Below are 22,680 nucleotides of genomic sequence, written 5' to 3'. Positions count from 1 at the left end.
TAGCTGGAACTACAGGCACGCGCCACCACGCCCGGCTAATTTTTTGATTTATTGTAGAGACGAGGCCTCGCCAAGTTGCCCAGGCTGGTCAAGAACCTGTGAGCTCAGACAATCTTCTCACCTCGGCCTTCCAAAGTGCTGGGATTGCAGGTGTGAGTCACAGCACCCGGCCCATGTCAATACTTCTTTTTTTGAGTTGGAGTCTCACTCTGTCACCAGGCTGGAGTGCAGTGACATGCTGCTCACAGCCACCGCAGCCTCAACCTGCTGGGCTCAGGTGATCCTTCTACCTCAGCCTCCAGAGTAGGTAGAACTACAAGCATGTGCGCCACACCCAGCTAATTTTTTTTATTTTTTGTAGAGACAAGGTCTTGCTATGTTGTCTATGCTGGTCTCAAACTCCAGGCCTCAAGGGATTTGTCCACCTCGACCTCCCAAAGGGCTGGGATTACAGGCATGAGCCGCTGCAACTGGCCACAATAGGTGTTTATTTGCATTTCCCAAATGGTTAGTGGCATTAAATATCTTTTCATGTGCTTATTTACCATCTGTATCTCCTCTTTGGTGAAATGTCTCTTCTAATTAGATTTTTTTTACTGTTGAGTTTCAGTTATTCTTTTTATATTCTAGATGAAATTTCCTTGTCAGACATGGGATTTGCAAATATTTTCTCCCAATGTATAGCTTGTATTTTAATCTTTTTTTCTTTTAGTTGGAGTCTCACTCTGTCACCCAGGCTGGAGGGAAGTGGCATGCTCACGGCCACCCTGCATCGACCTGCTGGGCTCTGGCGATCCTTCAGCCTCAACCTTCCAAGTAGCCAGAACTACAGGCAAGCGCTACAATGCTTGGCTAATTTTTTATTGATTGTAGAGATGAGGTCTCAGCAAGTTGCCCGGGCTGGTCTCACACCCGCAGGCTCAGGCAATCCACTCACCTCAGCCTCCCAAAGTGCTGGGATTACACCTGGTCTTTTTTTTTTTTAATATAAAGAGATGGAGTCTTGCTCTGTACTCTGAGACTGGAGTGCTTTGGCTTTTCACAGACACAATTGCACTACTGATCAGCACAGTTTTGGCCTTCTCTGTTTCAGACCTGGGCCAATTCATCCCCTCCTTGGGCAACCTGGGGTTTTCCTGCTTTAGGGAGGCCAACATTTTGTTTTTTGTTTGTTTGTTTTTGTTTTTTGGTTTTTTTTTTTGAGATGGAGTCTCACTCTGTTGCCCAGCCTGGAGTGCAGTGGCCGCTCCCGGCACCACAGCCTCGACCTGCTGGGCTCCGGTGATCCTTCCAGCTCAGCCTTCCGAGTAGCCGGAACTACAGGCGCGCGCTACCACGCCCGGCTGATTTTTTTGATTTATTGTAAGATGAGGTCTCGCCTGCCCAGGCGAGTCTCGAACCCTTGGGCTCCGGCAATCCACTCACCTCAGCCTCCCAAAGGCGGGGGATTACAGGCTGAGCCACTGAGCCCGGCAAATTGGATATCTTAACAGGGGAGAACATAGCTTGATTCCCTCCATCCTTAACCTATATAGCCATAATAAATATGGTATAGATTGAGTTTCCCTTATCCAAAATGCTTGGGACCATTCTGATGTTTTGGATTTTTTTGGATTTTGAAGTATTTGCATTAGCCTGGCACAGGTCTGTAATCCCAGCACTTTGGGAGGTGGAGGCAAGAGGATTGCCTGAGCTTGAGCTCAAGACCAGCCTGAGCAACATGGTGAGACCTCATCTCTACAATAAATACAAAAATTAATACGGCGTGGTGGCACATGCCTGTGGTTCCAGCTACTTGGAAAGCTGAGGTTGACGGATCACCTGCTCTCAGCAGGTCATGGCTGCGGTAGCCATGAGTGTGCCACTGTATTCCAGCCTGGGTGACAGAGTGAGACTCGAACTAATATATATATATATTTACCAGTTGAGCATTCCTAATCTGAAAATCCAAAATGGTCCAAAGAGCATTTTCTTCGAGCACCATATTGGCACTCAAAAAAGTTTCAGATTTTGGATCATTTTGGATTTCAGGTTTTTGGATTAGAGATGCTCAACCCGTGATTTGTTCTTTTTGGTGCAATGTGTTGGTCATGAAAAAATTTGCCACCTACATTGATATATTTTGATGTTTTACCTTGTGTCTTAAATGGATGAATACCCTTTTTAATAAGCCAATGTGGTAGAAATATCAAAATAATAAGAATCTGATGTAAATAATTGAGAAGTCATATCCCCCAATCCTCTTCTAAGAAAATATGTGTTTAATCTTGCAGGCTGTAGAAAATCTTTGTTCTTACAAGATTTCTGCAAACTTGTACAAACAGCTGAGACAGATTTGTGAAGATCACATCAAAGCACAGATTCATCAATTCAGAGAATATCCTTTTAAAAACAAAAAATTGTATATTTTTGTCTTTTCCCTCCCTCCTTTTCCCCCTCTATTTAACCCAGCTTGAAGTGGAATGCCTATGTTTTATAGGTTTTTGTTTTTTGTTCTTTGTGTTTTTAGAGAAAGAAGAAACACATTTTGACTTTTCAGCCTTAATTAGGGTCCAAATCTACATATGGTATTCATGTAAATAAGATGTTCTTATATATCTTTACCCATTTTGTCCTAACAAATTTCCACCTGAGGAAAAATAATCTTCTAAGGGAAATTATAAACTGAAAACATGTTCAATTATGGCTAAGATTTGTTTTTAAAGACGTTCCTTAGTAGGATCTAAGTTTTTTTTTTTTACAGGTTAAGAAATAGCATTTTGTTTCATAATTAAGTGCCATTTTGCTTCCTGTAATATATAAGGTATTCTGTATTTAAGACAAATGTGCTATTACGTTGCATATTATTTGTACTAAGCATTTAAAAATATCCTTAACATATATCTCATGGATTCATTGGATAGTGTTCTTTTTCTAAAGAAGATCGATAGATGCTGGCAAAACCATTGCAGACAAATGGTTAGCTGGAAAAAGTATTATATTTCAGCTAAACATTATAGTTAAAAAATAAATTTCTTCAAATATAGGAATATTTTAAAGGCTTTGCAGTAGGCAAACTGACTCAATATTTATTCTTTTTCTGAATTGGAAACTAATTTCGGTTGAGTTTTCTATTTTAAAACTATGAGTTACAGGTAAATCAGCATTTCAGAATGGCTTGCCCCTTAGGATCATTTCTATTTTTGTCACACCACAGAAGTGTGCATATATTTCATTCATTTAAAAGTTACATTTTGTTTGTCACTCTTGATGACTATTCTGTCCGTTATTGATTACTTGTGAAGGTGCCTGGTGGACCTCTGTTTTATTCAGATGACAACCTTTTTCATTCTCCCTAGCCTTGTATTAGTTTATACCTTATATTCTGCAAATTAAAATCTTAAAATCTGTCACTCTCTCCCCCAAAACTCACATGTACAGCATAAAGCAACTTCACCCCCTAGCACAGTTGCTAAGGCAGAATTATACGTATGAGTATCCCCTTGATTCCCTGTTTTTATTTTCACTTATTTCTCAAGTAGCAAAGAAGTCAGAGGGCCTTTGTTTTTTTTGTTGTTGTTGTTGGGTTTTTTTGGGTTTTTTTGAGTCAGAGTCTTACTGTGTCTCCCAGGCTGGAGTGCAGTGGCACACTCATGGCCACCGCAGCCTTGACCTGCTGGGTTCAGGCAATCCTTCCACCTCAGCCTTCCAAGTAGCTGGAACTGTAGGCATGTGCCACCACACCCAGCTAATTTTTTTTTTTTGTATTTATGGTAGATATGAGGTCTCGCTATATTGCCCAGGCTGGTCTCAAACCTGTGTGCTGAGGCAATCCTGTTTCCTCAGCCTCCCAAAGTGCTGGGATTACAGGCATGAGCCACTGTGCCCGGCTCAGAGGACCATTTTAAGTGCTTTTTTTTGTAGAAAGCACAGCAAGGATTAAGACAGTAGAATACTGAAAATGGTATAGGCATATTCTCAATTAGATGTTGATGTTGTTTATCTGCATGATTGATCCTAGTCATATATATACAAAACAACCTTCAACTTCATTCTTTCTTTATTCAGAAATATTTCAGCTTCACAAAATATAAAAATTGTTTGATTTCTTTTTTTTTTAATTGGCAGATCATGATCAGGAGCATTTTTTTGTTTCTGGATAGAACTTATGTTCTTCAGAATTCAATGCTACCATCCATTTGGTAAGGATGCCAGAAAAACACTGTGAAAAAATTTCTTACAAATCATAGTCAGATCTTAATTACACTAATGAAAGAGTATAAACAGTACTATAAATTGTCTAAAAATTTCACATTTGGCTCTGGACTTTTATTTTTAGCAGTTTTACTTTCTTAATGATATGTTGCCTGTGCTAATATTGAAGATAGCTAACATTCTTTGGCATATATTAATTTATGAAGAAGTTTTTTCTTAGTCAGTGAAACTAAACTTTGCACTGGAATATCTTTGTGAATCATTTTGCTGCTGATCATCAAGAGTTCATTCATTTTCTTTTAACATTATTATGGAAAAGTCCATATATGCATAAAAACAGAATAGTATAATGAACTCTTCTTCCTACCCCAAACCTGTCTAAAGCAGTGATCAGAGTTCACTGATTCTTGATTAATAAAAACAGTTGATAAAATCCCTAATAAGCGTTTGATACCAGAAAACTATTTTGTCTTTGAACTAATTTTGTCTCTTGATTTGACCTATGAAGAAATCCACCAGAGGAAATAATACAATAAAACTTAGTTGTAGAGGAAGACAGGAATTTAGCTTCAGTTCTCATTAAAGACAAAAGGAGTTTTTTGTATGCCTTAATCTAATAATGTTATTCAAAATTAAATGTGTGGATTGTGTTCTTTTATAATTGCTGCTTCAAAGCCTGAAGCTATAATTAACATGTGGTAAGAAGTTAAGTAGCCTCTTTAGAAGTGGTATTGTTGTCAGTTGATTTAGATTATATATGTTTTTTATTTTAGGGACATGGGACTGGAGTTATTTAGGGCTCATATTATAAGTGATCAAAAAGTCCAGAATAAGACAATTGATGGCATTCTTCTCTTGATTGAGAGGGAAAGGAATGGTGAAGCAATTGATAGAAGTTTGCTCCGAAGCCTTTTAAGTATGCTTTCTGATTTGCAAGTAAGTTAACTACTTCATTTACCACAGAACTGATTGCTATTCCTATCCCCCCCCCCGCCCCCCGCCATGGAACCTGTAATGTGCTGACATTTAACAAGGTTTGAAGGAGGGAGCACATCATACTGAGCCTGAAAACCCAATCATCACACTTATGAACTACAGAGGATACTAGTTGATGTTTAAAAACAAATTCAGGCCAGGCGTGGTGGCTCATACCTGTAATCCCAGCACTTTGGGAGTCAAGGAAGGAGTATCACTTGAGCCCAGGAATTTGAGACCAGCTAAGGCAGCATGGCAAGATCTCATCTCTACAAAAAATCAAAAAATTAGCCAGACATGGTGGCACGTAGCTGTAGTCCTAGCTACATGGGAGGCTGAGGCAGGAGGATCGCTTGAGCCCAGGAGTTTGAGGCTGTGGTGAGCTGTGATCATGCCACTGCATTCCAGCCTGGGTGACAGAGTGAGACCCTGACTCAGAAAAAAATAAAAAATAAAAACAGATTCATATGCTGTTTACACAGAAAACATTAATAAATATTGATAGAATAAGTGAACTCCTTTATTTTGTTCACCCTCCCAGATTTATCAAGATTCTTTTGAGCAACGGTTTTTGGAAGAAACTAACCGGCTCTATGCAGCTGAAGGCCAAAAATTAATGCAAGAAAGAGAGGTATTTAAAAATCATGATTTATAAATCCACTGTCTTGCACAATAGATCTTACTTTGTAGAGTATAAACTTCCCTTTGCATTTGTCTTCCCAACATTGTGATGCTCTTCTCTCACTTAGGTGCTCCTTTCTTTTCTTTCTTCTTAAAGGCCAGAATTCTGGATCATAAACTCTACCTATAATTTTACATATGATTCTACCCTGTCACATTTGACAGGGCTGCTCCCAGGATCTTTTGGACTTGACATTTTCTGAGTGATTTATGGGGAGGAAAACAATAATATAAAAAACTATCTTTGTAGGTTCCTGAATATCTTCATCATGTTAACAAACGTCTAGAAGAAGAAGCAGACAGACTTATTACTTACTTAGATCAGACCACCCAGTAAGTATTATGTGTTCAGCCTAATAGTCTTAAACTGTTATTAAATCACTTAAGGCAGTTTTGGCATCCTAAACATGATAATAATTATTTTCAAGTGTGATTTGAGATTATTTGACAATTGTTTTCATGCTGCAAACTTTGATACTGTTTCCCTAGTTAATTAAATTTAACCAAGTATTTGGTTATTGGTTGTGTATGTGTAGGATGTAATTAAAAATAGTATTAAAGGCCTATGTAACCTTTAAATTCTTTAGTCCAATTAAAATTCAGTGGATTTCATAGAAACTGTTTCTGTTCTTTCTTAAATATTACCAACTAATAGGGTTTCTGTAAGCAGTATAGATAACTTCAGCTTCCTAATAAAGTAAAGAAACTTGGAAAAAGCCAACCACAGCAAGACCATGTAGCTATTTATCTCATGATCTAAATCAAGTTGTAAAATTTGTAATGTTTTCTTTGTCTAGGCATAGAGTAACTGAGCACCAGTACATTTAAAAACAGGATAGGAATGTTGAAATCCACATAAAATGAGCTATTTGATTTTTTTTCTCAGGAGAGACTTTACATTTTCAGGAAAGTCAAATGTCAATAATTATAAACTTTTTTTCCTTTTAGGAAGTCATTAATTGCTACTGTAGAAAAACAGCTTTTAGGTGAACATTTAACAGCAATTCTTCAGAAAGGTAACTGGACAATTTGTAAATAAGAGACTACTTTAAAATGGTAGTGTCAAAAAAGCAGGAAGTTTTTAAAAATATTGCCTTTTAAAAAGTTTGAGAGCATATAGCTATATTTCTCAGAATTGATACAGCCCCTTTCCCCTATTCATCACAGTAAATGTTACAGAGGTGCTGATTTCCTTGTATGAAAGTTATAGGAGCTAGAAGACTTTACCAACATCAGTAAAAAAAACAGTGGTTGGCACATGCCTGTAGTCCCAGCTACTTGGGAGACTGAGGCAGGAGGATTGCTTGAGTCCAGGAGTTCGAGACCAGCCTGGGCAACATAGCAAGACCTTATCTCTTAAAGAAAAAACAGAGAGGAAAGAAAAAGGAAATAGTGAGAATGTGTAATTCTTTTTTTTTTTGAGTTGGAGTTTCACTCTGTCACCCAGACTGGAGAGAATGTATAATTCTTAATATGTAAGACAGCAGTAAGGAAAGGCATTCCTTTTTGCACTAAAGTGGGTTTTTGTTGTTGTCTATAGCATATAAAACTAAGCACTTCTAATCCAAGTGATCTTAGAGTAGACCTTGAATTTTACTTTGACAGTGTCAGAAATGGGCAAAAGTCTTACCTTTTTCTCTGTCTTTTCTTTTCTTTTTTTTTTTTTTGAGTTGGAGTCTCACTCTGTCGCCCAGACTGGAGCGCAGTGGCCGCTCCCGGCCACTGCAGCCTCGACCTGCTGGGCTCCGGCGATCCTTCCTCCTCAGCCTTCCAAGTAGCTGGAATTACAGGCATGCGCTACCACGCCCGGCTGATTTTTTGATTTATTGTAGAGATGAGGTCTCGCTGCCCAGGCGGGTCTCGAACCCGCGGGCTCAGGCAATCCACTCACCTCAATCTCCCAAAGGCGCGGGATTACGGGCTGAGCCACCGAGCCCGGTTTTGTCTTTTCTTTTGTATAAATTGAATATATTTAGAAGTGTAATGCAGTTACAGCTGTTTCATTCTGAAAATCAAATACGTTAGAACCTCATTTAAACTCACCTGTTTACGTGTGACTTTTGATATATCAGAGACCATATCTAATACTCTTAAATATAGCTATGTACATAATATGGCTACTACATATACAAGGTATTTATAATGTGTATTTATGTAAACCAGTTTTCATAAATTGGTTTGTTTATCTGATCTATTATGCTAAATGGCATAAACCATTACATGGCAGCTATTGTTTTTATAGTGACTAAAGTAGCTATATTTAGTGGGGTTTTTTTTGTTGTTTTTTTTTTTTGAGTTGGAGTCTCACTCTTCCGGCCACCACAGCCTTGACCTGCTGGGCTCCGGCAATCCTTCCGCCTCAGCCTTCCAAGTAGCTGGAACTACAGGTGCACGCTACCATGCCCGGCTAATTTTTTGAAATTTTGATTTATTGTAGAGATGAGGTCTCGCCTGCCCAGGCAGGTCTTGAACCTGCGGACTCAGGCAATCCACTCACCTCAGCCTCCCAAAGGTGCGGGATTACAGGCTGAGCCACCGAGCCCGGCTAGTGTGTTTTTTTTTAAGTTTCAATTTTATTTCACTTTTTGTGGTCATTCTGCCAACCTTTAAGTTAAATGAGTTAGAAGATTTTCTTTTTAATTTTTAGTTTTAAGGGGTACATGTGCAGATTTGTTACATGGGTATATTGTGTGATGGTGAGGTTTGGTCTTCTATTAAGTTTTATATTTGCTCGTCACCAAGCCCTTGGTTATTTCTCCCTGTAGGATATATTTAGTTTTTACTCAGAAAGATGATTGTCTATTTGGGTTTAATTCAAAGGAAAACTTAAGTTATAATTCACATGCAGACTAGTCATAGTTCAGACCAGTAGCACAATAATAATTTCAACTTAAATTTCGTTAAAATATCTGACAATTTTGTTCACTATATTTTAATGCCAAAATATTTTAAAATTCAGGTTTAAATAACCTCCTTGATGAAAACCGAATTCAAGATTTGTCTCTCCTGTATCAACTCTTCAGTAGAGTTCGAGGAGGAGTTCAGGCTCTCTTACAGCAGTGGATTGAATACATCAAGGTATTAACAGTTTATCTGTAATTTTTAACCTACATATTAACCTACATATTAAGAGTACATTTCAGGAAGCATTTCTTCTTTGATCCAATTTTTTTTTTTTTTGAGTTGGAGTCACTCTGTAGCATCCAGACTGGAGTGCAGTGGCCACTCCCGGCCACCGCAGCCTCGACCTGCTGGGCTCCGGCTATTCTTCCACCTCAGCCTTCCAAGTAGCTGGAACTACAGGCGCGCACTACCACGCCCGGCTTATTTTTTTTGGATTTATTGTGGAGATGAGATCTCGCCAAGTTGCCCAGGCGGGTCTCGAACCTGCGGGCTCAGGCAATCCACTCACCTCAGCCTCCCAAAGCGCGGGATTACAGGCTGAGCCACCAAGCTCGGCCCAAGTTTTTTTTTTAAGTAGGGGATTTAAAATTTTTTTTTTTTGAGTTGGAGTCTCACTCTGTCGCCCAGACTGAAGTGCAGTGGCCGCTTCCAGCCACCGCAGCCTCGACCTGCTGGACTCTGGTGATCCTTCCGCCTCAGCCTACCAAGTAGCTGGAACTACAGGTGCACGCTACCACACCCAGCTAATTTTTTGATTTATTGTAGATATGAGGTCTCACCAAGTTGCCTAGGTGGGTCTTGAACCCGCGGGCTCAGGCAATCCACTCACCTCAGCCTCCCAAGGCACGGGATTATAGGCTTAGCCACCGAGCCTGGCTTAAAAATTTTTAAATTTTTATTTCATTATTTATTTTTTGAGTTGGATTCTCACTCTGTCTCCCAGACTGGAGTGCAGTGGCCACTCCCGGCCACTGTAGCCTCAACCTGCTGGGGCTCCGGTGATCCTTCCGCCTCAGCCTTCCGAGTAGCTGGAATTACAGGCATGCACTACCATGCCCAGCTGATTTTTTGCTTTATTGTAGAGATGATGTCTCACCCAGTTTCCCAGGCGGGTCTCGACCCCGCAGGCTCAGGCAATCCACTCACCTCAGCCTCCCAAGGCGCGGGATTACAGGCTGAGCCACCGAGCCCACCTTACGTTTTTTTTTAAGTAATACATATGTCAACTTAAAATATGGTTTTGGGATTGTGTTTATTTTGAATAAATCAATTCCAGTAAAAGGTAGTAATTTTTGTTTTTAGGCATTTGGCAGCACTATTGTAATTAATCCTGAAAAAGATAAAACTATGGTTCAAGAATTGCTGGACTTTAAAGATAAAGTTGACCATATAATTGATATCTGCTTTCTGAAGAATGAAAAATTTATCAACGCCATGAAAGAAGCATTTGAAACATTCATTAACAAGAGACCAAATAAGCCTGCTGAACTTATAGGTAGTTTTTTCAATCCTTTTCCCAGTTATTTAATGTTCTTTTAGTCATAGAATCTCAATCTGAAATTTTGATAAGGTTGTGTTATTACACTAATATCGCATTTGTTTGGGATTGCTTAGCTCGTAATATTAAGTTTGAAAAGTGTTTCTAAGAACCTGGATGTAAGTAATAAGGTTATTCAAGCTAAAGAACGTCTCTAAGCCCACATGTCAAACATTATGTTCTTTCTTTGTAAGATAGTACATTGGACCCTATTTACTTTCATTGATAATAAGCTTGATTGTCTGTCAAGCCTACAATTATTTAGAAATGAGGCAGGGTGCTGTTTTTAGAGGCCTACACAGAGCTGCAAGAAAAGGCAGCATGAAATTACAGTTGCTAGTAAGAAAGAAAAAAGTTCAGGGTGAAAATAAACTCTATAATCTGAACCCATTTTATGTTAGGGTGTGGTATGTCCTACAGTGGTATAAGTTTTCCCACCTAAGTACCCTTTACCATCAGAGTAGGGAGTACTCTAAGGGGGTCTAGGGTCACCTGACTAAAGGATGAAATTTTGTTGAAATCTATCTACTATTTTATCCTTAAACGTTTAGCATAGCATATTTTATTTTTTGCTATGTAATATATCTGGTTTATTTTCATTGAAAAGTAATGTTTGAGGTTGCTTACCACCAGTATAAATGGACACTCCAGAAGTTGCCCCCTGTCTTTCAGTGGCTTTGATTATGCCCACACAGGTTTTATGTACATCCTCTTCACTCAGGTATCCATATCCCATTCTAATAAATGTCAGTGTAATGGAAAGTACTTTCAATCTGGAGTCAGAAGACTTAGGTTTGCGTTCAGGGTCTGGTGTTAGCTTTGTGGCATTGAGTAAGTCACTTTATCTCCTTGACTCTGGAGACTTTTAAAAAATGCATATATAACTCTGAAGCGTTGAAAAACTCAGTATGTCATACTTCTTTTTGGGTATGTATAGGACCCCGTACCTCATGTATTCACATGGCCGTTAAACAACAGGTTTTCCTCCTGTTTTAGCTAAGTATGTAGATTCAAAGCTTCGTGCAGGCAACAAAGAAGCTACAGATGAAGAACTTGAGAAAATGTTGGATAAAATTATGATCATATTTAGATTTATCTATGGTAAGTATTACTGTTTTAATATTTTTCTTTTTAAAACAAAGCACTTAGAGAAACTAGCAAGTATATCAGTCTGGAGGGAATATTTATTTGGCAATTAGAGATTTCAAATTGTATTTTATTCCTTACATTCAATTCACTGGGGATACTTGAGGAATGTTACTTAATTGTCCTGTGTTGTGACTTTTCCATTATTAGGAGCTTTGATTTTTTGCTTCTGATCTCTAAAATATTGGCACTAAAGCTGCCATTCAACTAAAGCTTTACTGGAGAAAAGTTAATGCAGTCTTAATTTTTTTTTTTTTTTACAATAAAGACCTTTTGAAATGTCTGGCACAAAAATGGATCTTTACTGTTTCTTCCATTTAATGAACTTGGTTAAAATGTGTAGCGTAAAATAGCTTGGAGCAATGCTGTGATTTCTTTAAAGTAATTTTGTCAGAACTTTATTGGCATATTATGAGTGTTGCGTTTTTTATTTAACATAGGAAAGGATGTTTTTGAGGCCTTCTATAAGAAAGATTTAGCCAAGCGCCTGTTAGTTGGGAAGAGTGCATCTGTAGATGCTGAAAAATCAATGCTGTCCAAACTTAAGCATGGTAGGTTTCTCATTCTTTCCATTTGTTTTCTTTTATTTTTGAGGGAAAGTTTAGCTTAATATTTACTCTTTCAATCAATTTTATCTTTTGTCAGTCATGTAGGTACTTATGACGAAAACAAAGTCATGGGGTTTCCAACCAATCATACCTATATCCAGAGATGTTGCCCTTTTTTTAGTTAAAGCATTGTTCTTGTTTTTATTATTTGCATAAAAATTTTTATTTATCTTTTTTTTAGATTAGGAAATATAGTTTATTTAAAAGTAAATTAGAGAGAGAGAGAAAGAGAAGATTCACCTCCCAAGGTAGGGGAGGGTGACCAAAGCCAGGAAGCATGGCGACAGCCATAACTCAAAGAGCACATGGCCACACCAGAGTCTAGCAAGGCAATAGCCCCAAATTTCCATTTATCTTATACCTAAATAGTAAATAAGGCTGCTACAGGAATAAATGGTTTGACTCTGAATTAGTGGGACATACACTTTGAAGTAAAGATTTCTTTTTATTTTTATAAATAGTTGTAGATCTTACATCATTGTAAAGTAAGTTTTACATTTCATGTTTCCCATTTTAAACTCTTTGTCTTTACTGTTTAAAAATAATATAAATGTGCAAACACCTTTAATAGAATGCGGAGCTGCTTTCACCAGCAAACTAGAAGGAATGTTTAAAGATATGGAACTTTCTAAAGACATCATGATTCAGTTCAAACAGGTAAAAGTGAGTTAAACTCTTACTTAATTTCTTGAACTTAGTTATATTCATTATCTACTTGCTGTGGTCTGTAGTGAAGAGGAATAATAGAAGCATGTTGTAAATACATAGCAACTTAGATATTCACAGCAGAGAAAAAAGTCACCAATGAAATGTAAGTATATTTGACTAGGCGTCGTGGCTCATGCCTGTAATCCCAGCACTTTGGGAGACTGAGATAGGAGAATTGCTTGAGCCTAGGAGTTCAAGATCAGCTTGGGCAACATAGCGAGACCTTGTCTCTACAAAAAGTAAAAAAATAACTGAGCAAGGTGGCACATGCCTGTAGTTACAGCTACTCAGGAGGCCGAGACAGGAGGATTGCCTGAGTCCAGGAGGCTGAGGCCGCGGTGAGCCATGATCATACCACTGCATTCTAGATTGGGTGACAGAGTGGGACCCTGACTCAAAAACAAAATTTTTTTAAAAAAGAAATGTAATTATATTTGACCTACTTTGGGATTTATTTTTAATAAACACTCAGTAACACAAAAATAGAAATAAAATGTATTGAACTGAAGTCAGCACAAAATGAACTGTAGCTAGATAGTGGAAATGGCTTTCCCAGCATCTAATAACTTGGTGATTTGCATGTTCAGAGCTTGCAATGGAGAGAGAGAGGAGGTGATAACGTGGTTGTATAAAGCCTTTGGAGACATTGAGGCTGAAAAACTGGATTCATAGTTTTGAAGGTAGAGGTAGAAAGTAATTTTGAAATATTTAAGAACATAGATGATAGTAACAGGAAATTAGATTTTCCTCTTGGGGTTTTAGTAGTGACTTTTTAACCCCCACTATATTGCTGGGGTGGGAAATTGGAAGATTCAAGAAAAGATCAAGACTAGTAGGATCTTGGATCTTATAGTAGCTACAGAATAGGGTTTATCTACTTTGCCCTTTCCCCTTTTTATTCCTTCCCTACTTCAGCTCACCCCCTGCAAGCAGTCAGTGGAGCAAATGAAAAACCAGAAACTTGGGCTGACTGGTGGGGTGAGGAATGGGGGTTGCTGCAAGGTGTTCATAGGGATTTCCAAAGGTGGGGACTGCAGGCGGTACTGGGGAAAAGAATGGAGAAGTGATTCTATAACAGCCCAGCTGTATGTGAGAAATTACTTAAGTTGATAATGCCTGTAATGAGGTCATATGATCCTTGTATGCCATTGTATCAAGACGTTAACCTGTACACTTTCCTAGTGCATTTTGTGTAGGCTTCATTTAAAGTCTTTTTAATAAGCCAGGCTCGGTGGCTCAGCCTGTAATCCCTCGCTTTGGGAGGCTAAGGTGAGTGGATTGCCTGAGCCCGCGGGTTTGAGACCTGCCTGGCCAACTTGGCAAGACCTCATCTCTACAATAAATCAAAAAATTAGCCGGGCATGGAAGCACATGCCTGTAGTTCTGGCTACTTGGAAGGCTGAGGTGGAAGGATCGCGGGAGCCCAGCAGGTCGAGGCTACAGTGGCCGGGAGCATGCCACTGCACTCGTCTGGGCGACAGAGTGAGACTCCAACTGAAGAAGAAAAAAAAAAGTTTTTTTAATAGTTGCCTTCGGGCTTCTGCACTAGACTGGGGTCCAGTCTCTCTCTCTCTCTCTCTCTCTCTCTCTCTCTCTCTCTCTCTCTCTCCCCTCCCCCCCAAAAAAATAGTTGCATTCTATTTTAAGGATGGTCAGTATCTACATGTAATTTTAATTCTTAAATGGATTATTATTATCACAGTGAAATTTGTGCAGTATTATTTTAAGATCTCAATGTGTATGTTGATGTTCTTATAGTATATGCAGAATCAGAATGTACCTGGAAATATTGAATTAACTGTGAATATCCTGACAATGGGTTATTGGCCAACATACGTGCCTATGGAAGTCCATTTACCACCAGAGGTAAGAATTACTGTTTAGGACCTGAGTTATAGGCATAGATAGAAATCATGGCACTTCTATTTTGTTTGTCATTTAAAAATAGATAATCTATTAAAAGCTTATCAATGCCAACTGTTTTAAGATTTTAATTTTTCAAAAGTATTTTAATTTTTTACTCTTATACTTCCAAATTCAATTAGCAAATAGCTAATAATGCCAAATTTCGGGGTTTAGGGTCATTTTCCCTGACTCCTCTTATATCTCCCCAGATAATACCCCTCACTTTGCCTAGCTATTAAAAATTATCGCCCATATTTTATAAGAGGTGGGATTGCTGAATGATGGGTGCTTGATTAAATTCATGGTAACTCCTGGGAAACAGACTAGCTCAGGTCTCAAGCTTGGTTAAGAGAGAGATTGAGACTCTTCCGTGGAGATTACCATGGAAGCCCAGAGAGCAGATTTTTCTCAATAAGAAGGAGGTTATGGAGAAGAGGAAGAAAAACAATCAGAGGCAAAACATTAGAAAAGGCTCAAATTTGGCAGGTGGTAGGAAGAGGAACCTATAAAGGAAACCAATGCAGAGGCAACAGTGAGATAAAGGAACCAGCATAGTACAGAGGTACAAAAGCCACTGGAAGTGAATGTTTCAAAAGGGGATGACTAAATGGTGCAGATAAATCAAAGGGTAAAGACTGATAAATCTCATTTGGTGCTTGGGAGATAATTATTTTTTATCAAAATGATTGGTGGGCCTACTGAATATAGTCTTAAAAACTTAAAACTTCCAGAAATGAAGATATATCAGGTAAATATAAAGAATGGTGAATATGATATTGGATGCAGAGCTTAAATAAAGCCTTATCTTATTTGCTTTAGATGGTAAAACTCCAAGAGATTTTCAAGACATTTTACCTAGGTAAGCATAGTGGCCGGAAACTTCAGTGGCAGTCAACCCTAGGACACTGTGTGCTAAAAGCAGAATTTAAAGAGGTAAGTGGATGTTCTCAAAACTTTTAGTTTTCACCTTATTTATCTTTAATATTGAGGTCATCCCTCTAACTTGGAGGTTTAAGCTGTTGTTTTATAAATGTGTCCTAGATATCTGCCTGACAACAGTGATAGCTTGTCACAGCTTTGTGTATAAAGATTTTGGTCTTTTCACAATTGATTTGGCCCTTCTGCAAAATCAAAAACAATAAACTTTTCTCACCTGTGGATACCACTTCTTAACAGAAATCTTGCTGCTGGGAACCAGAGAGTAGAGTGGGAGTTTAAGGGGAACAGTGCCCATATCCAAATTCAAAATGTTCGTGGCCGGGCTCGGTGGCTCAGCCTGTAATCCCAGCACTTTGGGAGGCCGAGGTGAGTGAATTACCTGAGCCCACGAGTTCGAGACCAGCCCAGGCAACTTGGGGAGACCTCATTTCTACAATAAATCAAAAATTAGCCGAGCATGGTAGTGCGGGTGCCTGTGTTCAGGCTACTTGGAAGGCTGAGGCAAAAGGATCACCGGAGCCCAGCAAGTTGATGCTGGGGTGGCTGTGAGTGTGCCACTGTACACTGCAACAGAGTAAGACTCCAACTCAAAAGAACAAAACAAAACAAAACAACTCCTGCAGCTTGCAGCTTTTCATGACTAATCTGAATCAAACAAGTTGAAAATGCATTTGAAATAGTGATTTTTTGCTGCTTGTTATGAATATCTGTAATGACAAATGAGGGGCTGAGTTATTACTTTTCGTTACTTTGTTGTTCTATTTTAATTATAAGGCTTATAAAAGACCTAGTAAAAAGTCAACTAATTCTTTCCCCTATTTTAGGTAGGATCACACCTAAATCCTACATTGAAATATTATATTACCTCAAGTAGCTTTTCTGGGTAATGTTAATTGTGCTTCTAAATCCACTAATTGAAAAATGCTTTCTATAAGAGATTCGTTTTCTATAAGAGATAAATGTTTTCTATAAGAGATTAGTTACTTGATTAATTTTTCATGTTTTTTTTTCTTCAACAGGGTAAAAAAGAACTCCAGGTCTCTCTTTTTCAAACCCTGGTGCTGCTAATGTTTAATGAGGGAGAGGAGTTCAGCTTAGAAGAGATCAAACAGGCTACAGGAATAGGTTTGTGTTGAATCTGTCAAATATTAAGCATTATTGTGTCCACTACTATGCACACTACTATGTTAAGAGCTCTGGGATCATCTGAGCAGCTGGTAGTCATTGGTCCTGGGGTGGGGAGGAAATGAGCTCTAGGGGACACAAAGGAATAATTCCTCAGCACTCATAATATAACCATGGGAAAATGGTACTTGAAATAATTTCAAAACCAGTAAGTACTGGTTTGTGGTGTTGACTACAAGTGTGTTAGTTCAGTGAAGCAAGAGATCACTATGGACTGGCACAATTGGGAAAGCCCTCATGAAGTGTGTTTTGAGCTAGACCTTCAAGTTTTGGTCAGGGAAAAGGCATATAGAGCAAGGGGGAATATTGTGAGAAAAGACTTAGAGGTAGGAATGGGTACAGTGTGGGCAGGAATCATGAAGAGCTACAAAATTAGATGTGGTGAATAGGGCCTGATTGTGGACAGCCTGATAAATCTAGAAAATGTAGCTTACATTGTTAAGTCTTAAATGTGTGGCATAATGGAAGTAATTATTAGGACAGCTTACCTGGAATAAGTACACAGGACAACTTTCAGGATGAAGAGATTCTAGTTTAGAAGCTATTGAGATAATTTAGGCATCAAGTGGTAAGACGCTTATACTAGAATAAGGCTGTGAGAATGGAGAAGAGGTACCTTCTCCAAGAGGAAGCAACTACTAAATACTACTTGGAGGATGAAGAAGGAAGAGTTAAAAGATGAGTTCAAGATTTCTCACCAGAGTAGATTGGTAGTATCAACACACTAACAAGTAAAAAAAAGGACACAGTTTTATAGGGAAGATTAAAATTTTGAACATAATTAGAGTTGATAGTAAAACCGTCAAGTAGTGATTTTCTTTAAATGTGGAACTGAAGATAAGTGAATTGTCTTTCAGAAGATTTGATAGTTATCCACATAGAATGATAATTGACATCTTTAGGAAAAGGATTAGGGGCTGGGCGCAGTGTCTCAAGAGGCCTGTAATCTCAGCACTTTGGGAAGCTGAGGCGACAGGATTGCCTGAGCCTCCAAGGGTTCGAGACCAGCCTGGGCAACTTGACGAGACCTCGTCTCTACAATAAATCAAGAAAAATTAGTTGGGCATGGTGGTGCATGCCTGTAGTTCCAGCTACTTGAAAGACTGAGGTGGAAGGATCGCCTGAACCCAGCAGGTCGAGACTGTGATGGCCATGAGCTTGCCACTGCACTCCAGCCTAGGTGACAGAGTGAGACTCTGACTCAAAAAAAAAAAATTAGGAAAAAGGCTATTGTCTGGGGCAAAGAAGTTGATGATGCTGGGGGAAAAAAGAAACAGTCATCATAGAAGAATGGGGTGGAAGCTAGATTGAGGTTGACTATAGTGGTTATTCATGCTGATGAGCTAGTAGCAAATAACTAAACTGCTGTTTCTTCTTCAGAGGATGGAGAATTAAGGAGAACACTGCAGTCATTAGCCTGTGGCAAAGCTAGAGTTCTGGCAAAAAATCCAAAGGGCAAAGATATCGAAGATGGTGACAAGTTCATTTGTAATGATGATTTCAAGCACAAACTTTTCAGGATAAAGATTAATCAAATCCAGATGAAAGAAACGGTATTTCTTTTGCTTTTGCCTAGTCCTAATGCGATGGGATTATGTGTGTTAATAATAGAATTTTTTTGCCTGAGCCATCAAAAAAAAGGTAAAACTAAATAAAAATAATAGTCATTTATAAAGATTTTATACTTGTAATACTGCCGCTACCATTAACATTTTCTGGGCCTATATCTACCTAAATACATATATTTCATTACTTGATTTTTGATTTTGGGTTGTTTTGGGGGGGTTGCACATGATTGGGTTGATAGTCAATGAAGTTTTGTTTTTTTATTTTGGGTCAGGGGTCTCACTGTGTCACCCACCCAGGCTGGAGTGGCAAAATCATGACTCGCCGCAGCCTCGACCTCCTGGGCTCAGGCGAGTCTTCCATCTCAGCCTCCCAAGTAGCTGAAACTACAGGCATGCAACACCACGCATAGCTTATTTTTTTTAGTAGAGGCGAGATCTCGCTATGTTGCGCAGGCTGGTCCTGAACTCCTGGCCTCAAGTAGTCTTCCTGCCTCAGCCCCCCAAAGTGCTAGTATGCCTAACCTGATACTCAGTATAGTTTTTTTTTTTTTTTTTTTTTTGAGTTGGAGTCTCACTCTGTCGCCCAGACTGGAGTGCCATGGCCGCTCCCGGCCACCGCAGCCTCGACCTGCTGGGCTCCGGCTTTCCTTCCGCCTCAGCCTTCTGAGTAGCCGGAATTACAGGCGCGCGCTACCACACCCGGCTAATTTTTTGATTTATTGTAGAGATGAGGTCTCGCCTGCCCAGGCGGGTCTCGAACCCGCTGGCTCAGGCAATCCACTCACCTCAGCCTCCCAAAGGCGCGGGATTACAGGCTGAGCCACTGAGCCCGGCTCAATATAGTTTTATATTTTTCTTTTTTCATTTAATATTCAATCTTCAGAATTTTGGTTTTTTTGTTTTTTTTGTTTTGAGTTAGAGTCTCATTCTGTCGCCCAGACTGGAGTGCAGTGGCCACTCCCGGCCACCGCAGCCTCGACCCGCTGGGCTCCGGCGATCCTTCCGCCTCAGCCTTCCAAGTAGCCAGAATTACAAGCATGCGCTACCATGCCCGGCTGATTTTTTGATTTATTGTAGAGATGAGGTCTCGCCTGCCCAGGTGGGTCTCGAACCCGCGGGCTCAGGCAATCCACTCACCTCAGCCTCCCAAAGGCGCGGGATTACAGGCTGAGCCACCGAGCCCGGCTCAGTGTTTAGAATTTTTCCATGCCATTCAGTATCTTCAAAAAATGACAGCTGGCTGCATCATATTTTTTACATGGCTGTTATACTTTTTTGAAACAGTGTTTATTGTTGGACAATTAAGTTCATGACTTTTCAGTATTGTAAATAAAATTGCAAGAAACTTCTTTGTACCTAAATTTTAATCTTTCTGATCCTTGCCTTAGGGTAAATGCGTTAAAGTAGATTATCTGGATTAAAGGTTGTGAATATTTTAAGAGTCTCAGTACATAATGTCATATTGTATTCCACAAAGGCTGGACCAACCTGTACTTTTCCTAGCAATATATGAGAGCCTGTCTTACTGTACCTTCACCAACATTAAAGATTGTATTTTCTTTTTAAAATCTTGGTCAAATTGCTTAGTGAAAAATTTGAATTATTTATTTAGTATTTTGTTCATAGTGAATGTGAATATTTGTTTTTGCCATTTGAATTTGTAAGTTACTTTTATTAAGGAAACCAACTATAGCATCCTGAAACCAGTTGGTTTTAGTTCCAATAAGGTTTAATGCAATACATGAGGAAAAAAGTGGTTTTTTTGTTTTATTTTGTTTTGTTGTTTTAGTTGAGGTCTCACTATCACCCAGGCTGGAGTACAGTAGCACAATCACAGCTGACTGCAGCCTCAACTTCCTGGGCTTAGGCAATCCTTTCACCTCAGCCTCCTGAGTAGCTGGGACTACAGACATGCGCCACCATGCCTGGCTGAGTTTTTTTGAATTTTTTTAGAGACCAGGTATCACTGTATTGCCCAAGCTTATCCCAAACTCCTGGGCTCAAGTAATCCTCTTGCCTTGGCCTCCCAAAGTGCTAGGTTTATAGGCGTGAACCTCTGTGCCCAGCCAGAAAATGTTTTAATGTGGGACAGGGATCAGTGTCTTAAAACAAGTTCCTGTCTTTTTCACATACACATCAAAGGCATGATAAAGGATTACTTGCCATTACTTTAAAAACATTTATGCTATACCAGAAAAAAACTGCTGCAAAAAGGCCAAACTGTTCTTTTGGTTTAGTTACTAAAGACTAACTTTTGCTTTAGCAACAAGATTGGTATATAAGGAATGTAAGTATTAATGGTATACATTTCTAATTTATGTATTATACAAAAAAATTAATTTTCAAAGAGTTTGACTCTAACTAGTTTGCTTAACTAGTTAGTACCATGCTTTGAGTCAGAGGTTAGAGTAAGTCACCTTATAGATAAGCTGTTGTCATATATAAATCTGGTCAGTAATCTCTTGTGGCCAGGTGTAGTGGCTCTCACTTGTAATCCCCAGCACTTTGAGAGGCCAAGGCGAGAGGATTGGCTGAAGGTTCAAGACCAGCCTGGGCAACCTGGTGAGACCTTGTATCTACAATAAATAGATAAATAAATAGCCGGTGGTGGTGGTACATGTCTGTAGTTCCAGCTGCTTGGAAGGCTGAGACGGAAGGATCACATGAACCCAGCAGGTCGAGGCTGTAGTGGCCGTGAGTGTGCCACTGTACTCTAGCCTGGGTGACAGAGTGAGACTCCGATTCAAAAAAGCAAAAACCAAAAAAACTCTTGTGACTAACCTATACATTTAGAGGATATCAAGGACAGAGTGAAAAAAGAAAACAGTAAGTTCCGCATCAAACATCTCTGTTTCTAGAAAAGCAGTTCAAAAGTGGTGTTTCTCTAATTAATATTGGCATTACTTCATTGATATAGGATAATATCATTAGAACAGAAAGGGTTAGGTTTGTGAGTTTTTTTTTTTCCTGTCATTGTCTGTATTTATAAGGTATCTTTTGGATATTTTATTACTTTTTTTGTTTTTTTGAGTTGGAGTTTCACTCTGTCGCCCAGACTGGAGTGCAGTGGCACGCTCCTGGCTATCACAGCCTCAACCTGCTGGGCTCCAACAATCCTTCCGCCTCAACCTTTCAAGTAGCTGGAACTACAGGCGTGCTCTACCACGCCCAGCTGATTTTTGATTTATTGTAGAGACAAGGTCTCGCCAAGTTGCCCGGGCAGGTTGTGAACCCACGGGCTCAGGCAATCCACTTGCCTCAGCCTCCCAAAGTGCTGGAATTACAGGCTAAGCCACCGAGCCCGGCCAGATATTTCATTACTTTTAAAGCAGCCACAGTGTCATGTCCCTAAATGTACAATTTGTGTAAATAGTCAAGTTTTACATCCAGTACAGTTCTTAAGTTTAAAACTTTTTTGTTAGGTTGAGGAACAAGCAAGCACTACAGAAAGAGTATTTCAAGACAGACAGTATCAAATTGATGCTGCAATTGTTCGAATTATGAAGATGAGAAAGACACTTAGCCACAATCTCCTTGTTTCAGAAGTATACAACCAGTTGAAATTTCCAGTAAAGGTAAGTACTTCTGTGTTTTTATGTTGAGCTCATTGCAAATAAAAGGGAATATATTGTGAATAAAAGGGAATGTAAATAAATATAAATATCATGTTGAGCTCATTATAAATAAAAAGGGGATATCATTATAAAAAAGGGAATACATTAGGTTTCCAGACAGAAATCTTACAGATTTTCAAACACAAATCTTATAAACCTTGTGACCACTTGGAGAGAGAAAAGTTTTAATTTCCTGTGCATATGATTCCCCCCCCCACAAAAAAATTGGCATATGTTGGCAGTGGTGAGAAAAGGGGAAAACAATTTATAAAAGCTCTTATACCTGAAAGTTTAACTGCTAAATGAGTCTTTGAAATTTTCAAGTTCATTTACCATATTTCTTTTGAACTTCTTTGTTGTTTTATTTGCTTCTTTTCTCCTAAATACCATGGTATTTGACAGATTTGGTTATTGTAGATTGAGTTAAATCTTTTGTTTGATCAGCTTATATAAGTGTCTATTAAAAACTGTCTACAAGCCAGGCTCGGTGGCTCAGCCTGTAATCCCAGCGCTTTGGGAGGCTGAGGTGAGTAGATTGCCTGAGGTGGCGGGTTCGAGACCCGCCTGGACAACTTGGCAAGACCTCATCTCTACAATAAATTAAAAAACAGCTGGGCGTGGTAGTGCGTGCCTGAAGTTCCGGCTACTCAGAAGGCTGAGGTGGAAGGATCGCCGGAGCCCAGCAGGTCGAGGCTGGGGTGGCCAGGAGCGGCCAC

General features: G+C 39.2%; 1 protein-coding gene across 2 annotated transcripts in view; it reads left to right on the top strand.

The window, feature by feature from the left end:
- The window catches only part of CUL4B (cullin 4B), a 43,768-nt gene that overhangs the window by 16,351 nt on the left and 4,737 nt on the right, over positions 1 to 22,680 (top strand). For both annotated transcript variants that reach the window (XM_008072630.2, XM_021706234.1), the window contains exons 3-19: positions 2,274 to 2,377; positions 2,889 to 2,958; positions 4,108 to 4,181; positions 4,968 to 5,130; positions 5,711 to 5,800; positions 6,101 to 6,183; positions 6,799 to 6,866; positions 8,810 to 8,928; positions 10,057 to 10,249; positions 11,288 to 11,392; positions 11,878 to 11,988; positions 12,617 to 12,702; positions 14,512 to 14,619; positions 15,478 to 15,591; positions 16,617 to 16,722; positions 18,163 to 18,335; positions 21,773 to 21,925. In XM_008072630.2, coding sequence (XP_008070821.1) covers positions 2,274 to 2,377; positions 2,889 to 2,958; positions 4,108 to 4,181; positions 4,968 to 5,130; positions 5,711 to 5,800; positions 6,101 to 6,183; positions 6,799 to 6,866; positions 8,810 to 8,928; positions 10,057 to 10,249; positions 11,288 to 11,392; positions 11,878 to 11,988; positions 12,617 to 12,702; positions 14,512 to 14,619; positions 15,478 to 15,591; positions 16,617 to 16,722; positions 18,163 to 18,335; positions 21,773 to 21,925 — 1,920 coding nt within the window. The remainder of the gene's footprint in view (positions 1 to 2,273; positions 2,378 to 2,888; positions 2,959 to 4,107; positions 4,182 to 4,967; positions 5,131 to 5,710; positions 5,801 to 6,100; positions 6,184 to 6,798; positions 6,867 to 8,809; positions 8,929 to 10,056; positions 10,250 to 11,287; positions 11,393 to 11,877; positions 11,989 to 12,616; positions 12,703 to 14,511; positions 14,620 to 15,477; positions 15,592 to 16,616; positions 16,723 to 18,162; positions 18,336 to 21,772; positions 21,926 to 22,680) is intronic.

Source organism: Carlito syrichta, unplaced genomic scaffold (genome assembly GCF_000164805.1).
Source record: "Carlito syrichta isolate Samal-C Ts95f unplaced genomic scaffold, Tarsius_syrichta-2.0.1 Scaffold315361, whole genome shotgun sequence".
Lineage (NCBI taxonomy): Eukaryota > Metazoa > Chordata > Mammalia > Primates > Tarsiidae > Carlito > Carlito syrichta.
This window is presented reverse-complemented; position numbering and strand designations above follow the sequence as displayed.